The 10,710-nt window shown below is 35.2% G+C and overlaps 1 protein-coding gene across 3 annotated transcripts in view; it reads right to left on the bottom strand.

The window, feature by feature from the left end:
• Positions 1–3,240: 3,240 nt before the first annotated feature.
• Positions 3,241–10,710, bottom strand: part of crebrf (creb3 regulatory factor) — a 59,805-nt gene continuing 52,335 nt past the window's right edge. For all 3 annotated transcript variants that reach the window (XM_048543156.2, XM_048543157.2, XM_048543158.1), the window contains one exon: positions 3,241–8,727. In XM_048543156.2, coding sequence (XP_048399113.1) covers positions 8,612–8,727 — 116 coding nt within the window. In that variant the 3' untranslated portion in view covers positions 3,241–8,611. The remainder of the gene's footprint in view (positions 8,728–10,710) is intronic.

Raw genomic sequence — 10,710 nt, 5'->3', positions numbered from 1 at the left:
AAGGCCTAAGTAAACAGCTTAGAGGCCTCAAGTACTTTAGAGCCTGAATTGTGGCCAGCTCTCCAGATCAGATTTTCTAGTTTTTAATTAGCTTTAGCAGCAGAAGCTGTTTGGGTCTCAAGTGTTGGAGGGTTGAGTGAGTAAATGATTCCTAGCTGCTACTTTCTCTGGAATTTCTTGGATGTTTTTTTCTTCCTGTATTTGAGAACTGCATCTAAGAATCTGTGTCTGAATTTGCCTTTTCATCAAGGGGTGTATTTATAGGATGTTAATATATTGGAACAGTTAATTAGCAATAGGTAGAGTACCTATTATTCAGTTAAGATTTCCAATTATTGTTATTCTAAATTCCTCTTTGTTTTTATTTTCAACAATAGTATTTAAATAAATTATTTGATATTAAGCAAAACAGTTTTACCAGTGGCATCACATCTAGAACATGCACTTCACATCTACCCTTAAAAGAAGAAAAAGTTAGAATCTGGACTACCTTTTTAAAAATAGTTTGAGGAGATCTAGTCTGGGCCATAACAGTACATGATAATATGAATGCATATTCTTCTGGTGGACTTGCTTTCCTTGTCTTTTCTGAATTTGACTAATATGATTTCACAAATAGAGATCATCAAATTTGGCAGTCAAAGCCCACTGCAGATTTAATATCCAATGGAGTTTTGTAAAACTGCTATGTACACACACATTAACTAAAAAAGCAGCTGTAAACTCAGATGAACATATTTGCAATAGAATTGTAAATGGGGATGAAAGTAAATTCTGCCCTCTGCAAATTAGATTATGGCATAAGGCTACCGTTTGGGTTGTTAAAATGGTGAAATCTGTGACATGATTGAAAGGAATTCCCTTGATTGGAACTTATTCATATTTTGTTAGTATAAACAAATTTAAACTTTTTTTGCCTAACTTAAAAATAGCTTTAGTTATTCTGTTTAAATTTATGAATATACCTTTCAGCTTTAAGCAGCTTGGCCTTAAAGAGATTTATAAAATTCATCACTGGCAGTCCCCTGCAGATGAGAATAACTCTCCAGGTGAGTCTGTAGGTGACTGTACAGACTAGTGCAGCTTCCATAGGCTCTGATACACTTGGAACAGAAGGTGGTTGCAGGAAGGGGTGGGTGGGATGCTGGTGTTGCAGTGTGTTCCTTTCACGGTTTTCACCTAGCTTCCACATTTTTCCTGATGGTAAGTCTCGAGGTGCTTGACACCTTCCTGGATGCTCCTCCTCCACTTTGCATGGTTGAGGCATAATTCCCACGTGTCTGTGAGAATGCTGCATTTCGCCGGTGAGGCCTTGAGGGTGTCACTGAAACACTTCTGTCCACCTAAAGCTTGCCTCCAGTTTGAGCTGAGATTTTCACATTGGTCATGCGGATGACATACCCAGCCCATTACTAATCAAGGGTGGTCAGTACCTCACTATTGAGAATGTTGGCCTGATTGAGGATGCTGGTGTGTCTTTCTTTCTAGTGGCTTTGCAGGATCTGGCACTGGCAGCATTGATGGTACTGCTCCAAAGCCTCAAGATGTCTGCTGTAGACAGTCCATGAGGGTATGGATATGGTGAATATCCAAGGTCTTTTTCCCAGGGTAGGTGTGTCAAAACTAGAGGGTTTAAGGGTTAAGAGAGGAAAGATTTAAAAGGGACCTGATGGTCAACTTTTTAAAATGCTGGGGGTGGTGCATGAGGGGAATGAGCTGCCAAAGTAAGTTGGGAAAGGCATCTAGATAGGTACATGTATAAGAAGGTGGTGAGAGACAGATATGAGCCAAATGCTGACAAATCAGTTTAGGATGTCTGTTGGCATGGACAAAGTTGAACTAAAGGGTCTGGTCTCATTCTACATAATTCTAAGTCTTTATAACAATACTCACATGGTCATGGGCCATTTCATTTGTATAGCCAACTTCTCAAATGAAATGAAAGAAGCTTCTACTACCTTCTCGTTGAACTTAGACAATGGTTAGACAAATTTATGCAGATCCCTGCCAGGCTGCGATGGGATTGCTCTCCACGACTTCATTACTGCTACTATCTTTTCCCCTCTATCTGCACCATTTTAATTCAAATTTGAGTTTACAGTTCTAACTCTGGACTTCAAAAATCTCTCTCCCTTTCTTCTGCTTTTTACAGAAATTCAAACTGTTTCATTTCCTTTTTTTTCTGCCAGGATCGTTCTGTTCTTATTTTTCCCTTGCCTCTAATTCAGACTTCTCCATTGGCAATTGAGATTTAGTCATTTCCGAAGATTCCGATGGCATTGCTGACAATTGTAAATATTGAATGCAATTACCCTCCCCTTTTCACACACACAGACAACCCAACTTCATCTTGTCTGCCAATTCCAAAAGCTTTGCCTTTCTCACTTACTGTAGAACTTCCTAAGTGACTTTTTCTGTCCTCCAGGAAACTCTGAATGACTGAAAGAGCCATAGCTACAGAAGGCACAACCTATTTAAACTAAGTTAACATAACACCCAAAAACAAATTCACCAGTCACTGTCTTTGAGTCCAATAACCCAAAAACCAACCTGGAATTACAGATTTTGATTGACAAGAACCCCCAGCTCCTCCTTATGGACTAGACCAAGCCCCCTCAAAAGATATTAAGATAGCCTAGATCCCAATTTCTTTGTATTGTTAAAGGCAAGTGTGAAGTGCTGTATGTCAGATATTCGTGTTTTGCTTGAAGCCTGGTAGTTTGACCACTTTATTTATACACTATAGTCAAAAAGCAAATTTTAAAAAACTGGAAATAACTTTTAAACTTAACAGATTAATACATTATCTAATAACTAAACCGTTCCAATATAGTAATATCCCATAAACACACCCTTTGTAAAGGCAAATTCAGTAAAATAGATTGTCTCACATGCAATTCTAGCAGCAGGAAGAGACCTCAAGCTTTTAACTGTAATAGAGAGAGAGAGAGAGGAGTAACAGTTTCCACATCGAGCTTCAAGATCCCAGCAACTACTTAAAGCTAAAACTGAAATCCTGATTCTGTGGGAGCTTGACCCCATCCCTTCATGCTGTTTCTACTGTTTTGACTCAAAAACAAAGCTAAAGCTACTTGGGCTCAGAGCAGATAGCTTGTCTCCAAATTTACGGCATATGCTTTCAAAAGAAACACAACAGACCAAATCCTTCTTCAAGGCACATCTTGTAACTAGTTCAATATATTCTAACAGAATCAAGGTCAGGACAACCATTCTGGGATTTAGTTGCTTTATTATAATCTCTGCAAAACAATATGAAATTCAGACTGTGATTACAAGAAGCTGTAGTACCAACACCTGGCTGATACAGTGCAGCAGGAAAACTGTTAAAGAGGCACAATCACAAACACAACCTTGTTCATTAAAATCTCTTGCAACATTTTCTGTACAGTCAGCAAATGCATATGAATTAAAACCTTTTTTGTTAGCATAAACCTATATATAGGTTTTTAAAAAAATTGTCTCCAGGCTGTCACTGGCAAACATATAGTATCACTGGTAACTAGTTGCCAACATTTAAAGAAAACTCTTTTTTTTTAAGTCTCCCATTTCCTATTCGAAAAGATGAGCAAGATGCCCACTTCTAGGAGTCAAGCTTATGTCACCCTTGTATTCAAAGTCAGAATTTCTTTTTGAATTTCCCATTTCTTGGTGACAAGTCTCAGCTCTGGCTGATTTAAATCAATGTTCTACCACTTAATGGCACATTTGTATGAACATACTGCTGCTATCCATGGTTTTTATTGAATACAAAATCAATTGTAATACAAGGCTCTGCCGTGTATATGCATTAATCCCATTCACACTATACAAACTGTAAACACAGAACATATTTGTTAAATAATTTTCCTTTGATACTCTAATGTTTCCATGTGACATTTAACTACAACCACTAATAATCATTTGAAAGTGATAATCATCAGCAGTGACCAAGATGATTCACAATAATTACTGTGAATGTGGAGTGATGGTTCAGTGATAATTAGAAGCTATCAACACTTACTATGATAGTTTACTAATATTCAAACCATAAGCAGCAGTGAACTCTTAATTACTCAGCAGAAACCATGCTGTAATCGAGGCAGAGTTGATGTTCATGTTCTGGAAAATATTTTGTGCTATTGTTGACAGTCTAAATAATTATTAGTTAACAATGAATGAAAAAGATTACGTCTGGAATGACTGTTTCCCTTTAAAAAAGTGAGGAAATGTAAAACAATTACCAATGCTGCATTTGCCAAGATATGATTAACAGGCACACATATTAATTGGGATTTGGTCATAGATATGACATTATTTCTAGCTCATGTATTTTTTGGTAAGAGAGTGGGCATTGGTACGTCATTAAAGCACATAACATGCATCATTCAGTAAAATATTTTGTATTATAGTTTAAGTAATATGTACAGTATTCACAGAAATACTGTTCAAACTCCTCCAGATAAAATATATACCCCTCTCTAAAGTATTAGGAATAGGATTAATGTGCTTTTATTTCAAATTGACGTAAAATTGATACTTGGTGAAATGACCGCTGTCATAACTTCCTTAACCATATTGCTGGTGCCAAACATACCTAATCAAAAGCATAAATAAGTGGAAAAATATTAATCTACATTTTATAGTGTACATCATTATTGAAGTTGATGCAAATTCTGAGTACAACACAGACAAACAGTCAGAGTATCACAGTGGGATATAACTGGAGTAAACAGCTGAACATGTCCAAATATCTAATTAAAATTATTTTCTTTAAAAAGTAACAACCACTTTACAAATAATTTTTCACTATGTCTTGCTTTCTTCAGTACACAAAAAGGAGTGAAGATTTACTTAACAGATACATTTTTAAGCTTGGGAGTCCCATAAACAACAACACAAAATGAATAAAGATCCAGGATCATTCTGTACATGTGAAACAGTATACATTAGATAAACTTTCATTAACCTATTCTCTGGATATTAACAACAATACCATCCGCAACCACCTTTATCCAATCTCTTGGAAAGACATCGCACAGCTGTATTGTAGAGATGGATTGACTAAAAGTAGGAATGAAATTAAATGATATTGTTCTCGTGAAATGGCCAACAGTTCGTACGGTTTAATTTTCTTAAGTCAAGATTGATCGCAGTACAAATCAAAGAAAACAGACAGAAGTTCAAAATTTCTTGTAAATTGAGCACTTATGTCACAATTAGATGAAGGAAGAAGACTGCATAGATGGTCAGGACTTCAAATGAATAGTAATGCCATAGCTAGTGCCACCACTAAATATTTCCCATGTGTCAAACACAATTTTTTAAAGAATATACGTAGATTTATACTGGAAACAACAGACCTGTCAACTTTAAGTGTGGATTTATCTGCTGAATTCATGGTAAAAGTTTTAATTTATAACAACATGGAAAACAACACTTAACCTTTTTGTAGCACAATGTGTATTCATAAAAATGTAACGTACATTACTGGCAAAAATGCAATGAGAATTTAAGTCAGATTTCCCTGAAATGTCAAATAAAAGTGGATTTAGGGAGAATGAGGACAGCATTACACTTTCATGAGAGATCTGTTCACAAAGATTCTTTCAGAATTAAAACTAGAATTCAAATTGAGCTGGTGAGAAAAGTGATACAATTAATTACGCAGACACTTGTGAAAATGAAAGGTTTGTAACTTATTACACTTTTATTTTTGTATAACCAGGCACTCATACTAAGTATTTGCCATTTCCTATGGATGTTTATAGACTTGTCAAATTTACATTTCACAGGACAGGTGCTAAAAACTGAATAAGTTGGCTAATAACAGGAATGTTATTCTTCACAACAAAATCTACCATTCAATTATGGAAAGCATCACGCATGAGTCATCTTGGGTGTAGTCACAAAAAATATTCTATGCAGAATACACCTTCAGACTACTGTTAATTTGGATTATCCGCATCTAACTAAAAAAGCACCAGTCATAAACCAAGTGATACTGATAATTATTGTAAAGATTTCAATTGTTCAGTTTTAATCTAATGTAGCACCTCACCTATCAGTAGTTTTCAACAATACTGATTTTCCAACAATTTCTGGAAGTACTTTATCTAAAATGGTAAATGGCATCAGTTTATACTTGAGAATCCGTCTTTTTAAGGCATAAACATTGAGTCACTTCTTGACCTTTCATTCATTTCACTGCTGGGTTTATACTTTCTGAATGGAATCAGTTTTACTCAGAATATACAGCATTTTGCCATAAATTTTTGAATCTGATTTTGGGACCTATGTTCTTTTCTGTATCTAAAACTAATTGATTTCAAAAAGTCATCCCTTTGAATTATCCAAATTAATGGTTTGGGATAAAGTGGCAGAATCCATTTAAGGCCTGCATTGTAAAGACTGTTGCAATTGTGCCAGAAGAAAAAGACATAATAAATCTGAAAATGGAACTGGACAATTCAAATTCATAAAATGTAACTTTTCAGTGCTACAAGGTACTTTTTAAACTGGAGAGTTTTACAGATCTGTTGTTTCAGAACTTATGACAAGAATAAATCAATCATTCCAAGAACACTTAACATGCTCAGTCTGTCAAAATTCCAAATAGGACATTATACATCTCTCTCTTCTTAAAAAGTTATTTTATATATTAGCATACATTAAAATATTTATGAAAAAAGAAGCAAGATATTACTGGCATCAAATTACAACCATTTCTAGACTATTTAATGCCACAGAGTCCCCTGGTAAAATGTAAAGCTGCACAGCTTGCTTTCATTTTGTTACCAAAGAGTAACTATACATTTTACTAGCAGGTATAAATCAAGTATCACTGTAGCAATCTTACAGGTCAGGAATAGCAGCAAATGGCAGGAATACAAATGCAATGGTGACAAAGTGCAAATCTATTCGCCATAAAATAAAGTGTTATCAATTAATAAGCTTTTTTTATTTACAAAGAAACCCAAAAATAAGGTCAAACTGCACTTCTACAGCTGCCAGCAGTATATAGGATGGATGTTCATGTTAAACTCTGACGTCTAATACCACTCAGCAATCAGCACTTCACTATTATTGAACTCACTAAACATGTGAAGTAACTTTTAGATCTGTAACCTAACCAAAGTGACAAACTTTTCAATCCAGTTACTACTAATGAATATGGAAATAAAAGCTAGAACTCATGTTGGTCTATTTGTACTGTCCTAATTGAAAAGCTACACCAATTGAGCAAAAAGGATCAACAGAATTTAGATATTTACCTTTTACAATAACTATTTTGGTTGCTTAATTGAGAATACAAAAATATATAGCTTTAGAAGTACTTTTTACATCCTATCAAGTAACATTTAGAAATCTGACATGCACATTACTACATTAAATGGAAAAGGTGGCAAATTAGCAATTTTAGAATTGGGAGACAATGTACATTTATACAATTGTACAAACTGTTAAAATTAAATTTTGGTTATTTGCCTTCGAGTGTACCACATACATGCATTTATCTTTTTTAATGTAACAATTGCAAGCCACTATATTACACTGAAATGTTAACACAGAACTACAAATAAATTACATTCTTTTGTTATGCATCTACATCCGCAGAAGATAACATATCTGATTTTCTAGAAGCTTAACAACAGTTTACAGGATCAAAATCAGATAAAAAGTGTACTTGCATCCTCTTTCTGTGGCTATTTGGACCCACACAACATATTTCACAGTTCTAGTAAAACCCTAACCCCAACCCTGATTACATTCAATTTTGTATCAGTGTACGCTGTGCAAAACCTTACTTCACTGGCATTATGCCATATAGTTGCATTTGTCTTTGGTACAAAATAGTGTGCAAATATTTCTGAAAAGTACCGAAACTCATGTTTCAATAACCATCTTTATACAATACAGACTCTGTGGCATATATCTACATTGCTGAAAATATTCCTATATACATTCATTATGATTTAAACAGCCAAAGAGTGAAAATAAATGAATATTTTTTAAAATCCATAAAATTTATCCACTGTATATCCATTACACGTTACATCTCGACTTTCATTTAAATACAAAGGCACAAAGAATATTACTCCTTTCTCAAACTTAAATACTCTCACAATGTCTGGAAAAGGCTATGTAATTCACTATATTAACTATTTAACGCATACTTAATGATACAAGAATATGTAGTATATACAAAAGGAATATATAATGTTACTAATGGAAAAAAATCTGCAACAGCGGTTAACTTTAAAAAGAATTACAAACTAATTTTCTTGATTTCTTGATTCAACTACTACATCCACTTTTCTATGGAAACTTAACATAAGTTCCTACCAACATTTCTGAACACATCAATTCCTAGCTCATTTTATAGGTAAGTGAAATATACCTCATAGTACCTGAGCACACATAACCATACTTACCTCAATGTGCATTTCTTTTTATAGAACTCTTATATGTCAACATGAGTTTTCCCTCTCTTTTTCAAGCAGGTTTAACACAACTAACAAAATGTCATTTGCTATAATGAATCAAACATTTATCACAGAAATGGCAAACATGTAACTATAGGCAGAAACTGCTTCTGACAGAGTGTATCATGTTATACTTTTGATGTAGGTACTCGAAGACCTTCAAGACCACCCGTTGGGTCTCCTTCTCCTGTTTTTTCTAAAACTTGATTGACAAAGTCAGATGTTTGTCCAGCTACTGTTGTCCCTATCAAAAAAGGAACAAAAATAAAAGACTGGTATTCATCTTTTAAAATGAAAATTAGATGTTTTATAATCTTAACTATTACCTCTTATCTTTACATCTCCACGAGACATATTGTACTGAGTTCTCATTCCAGGGTTGGGAACCTGACTTGAGAACTAGTTCCAGGTGCTGACCCCCACATGGTCAGTTAAAGACATGTCTACCACTACTCTAAAATGGAGATACAATTCAAAAGGTCATGGAGCAGGCGCACCATCCAAAACAAGGATGTCAAGGAGGCACCGAATGGGATGCCCTCCACTGCTACAGTAAAGGCAGCCCCATCAGCTGAGGTAGGAGTCATCAATCTGAAGGCCAAAGAGGAATGGTCAATCCAAAGGAGAGCGAGACACGGAAGGTCAACTATAATTTCTGATTTTTCAAATGGTCACAGATGCAGCAGTAACCCTTCAAGGGGTGGCCAGTGGCTGCAGCTGCAGCCCAAGTAGCCATTACAAACATTGGTGGGTAGGAAGACACAGAGCAGAACTCCTCGCACCAACAATTGCTCCCTAGGCATTCCTACCCTGAGCCCACCACTTGGCCTGCTGACGACCCTCCATTTGTTACCAAAACAATTTGATCAGTTAATAATTTAATATCTTCAAAAAGAAATGAGAAATTCTGCACTTAATTCAATTCTATCTATACTTAACTTTGATTAAATCAGTTAATTGGCAATGAGATGTCACAAGAAAAACATTGACAGATTAGGCTATACTCAGTACTTTCTGCCAACTGAAGCATGAGATCTGCAGCTTGGAACCAGATGATTAAAACCTTGCAACTAAAACCTTGTGATCTGGGTGGCACATGAGGCGAAAGGTGACAAAACGAAAAAAAAACAAAAAGCAGCCATTTTCTTGATGAATTTCTCTGATCTATCAAGCTTTCTTTGCCTAATATGTTACGCAAAAAAGTTTATTTTGTCTCATTGTACTAAAATTAGGAGAGCTGTGGTCTGAGAGATCTATTATTGTTGGGTGTAGGGGCAATAGTTCACTTAGGAATCTACTGGGTTAAGATTCTCAAATATATTTCACACATAATAACTTTAAAAGATCAGCCCTCCATTGCCTGATAATACAAGACTGACAGAATGAAATATACTGGGATTATTCCTCATGCACAAACATCTGCAACATTCTTGTGAAAAGCACAGCAGAAGCTAAAAATCAGGTAGTAAACCACAAGAACAAAGAGGATTATACAAAAATACTAAAATATACATAAATATAAATGACCAGCATTCAAAATAGATTTGACTTCCTCTAAGTAATAGTTACATCGTTCAAATCTTCAGAACAGAATAGTAAAATTTGTTACAGGGCACTTAAGCAATAGGAGTAAAAGTAGGCCATTCAACCCAAAAAACTGCTTGGCCATTCAACGAGATCATGGCTAATGTGATAATCCTTATAACCCTTGATATGGATTAAAACCATTATGATTAGAAGTTCTGTCTACTTCAGCTCTGAATACACTTAATAACCAGGCTCAACAATTCATAATAGTAAAAATGTCCATAAGTTCACTACTTTTGAAGAAATTCCTCATCTGTCTTAAAAGGGTGACCATTTACTTAGATTTTGTCCACTGGCCCTAGACCCTTCCACAAAAGAAAGAAGCTCTCCACATCTATTCTGTCATACCCCCTAAGGATTTTACCTCTTTCAGTAAGATCTCCTCTCATTCTCTTCAATTCTAAAGAGTGCAATCTCAACCTTGCTTCATAAGAAAACCCTCCGTACCCAGGATCAACTGAATGAATCAACTGCCTCCTCACAATATCTTTCTTTAGGTAAATTAATTCGCTTGTGATTCCATTAAGGTTAACATCTAAGAAACACATAGGGCATTGAAAACAAATTTGGTGAATTGTTTTAGCTGAAGTTAACTTACCAAAGATACTGATTGTTTGTAGTCTTCAAGTAAATTACTGAG

The sequence above is a fragment of the Stegostoma tigrinum genome, chromosome 13, assembly GCF_030684315.1.
Source record: "Stegostoma tigrinum isolate sSteTig4 chromosome 13, sSteTig4.hap1, whole genome shotgun sequence".
Taxonomy (NCBI): domain Eukaryota; kingdom Metazoa; phylum Chordata; class Chondrichthyes; order Orectolobiformes; family Stegostomatidae; genus Stegostoma; species Stegostoma tigrinum.
Note: the sequence above shows the minus strand (reverse complement) of the source record. Positions and strands in the feature narration are given on the sequence as shown.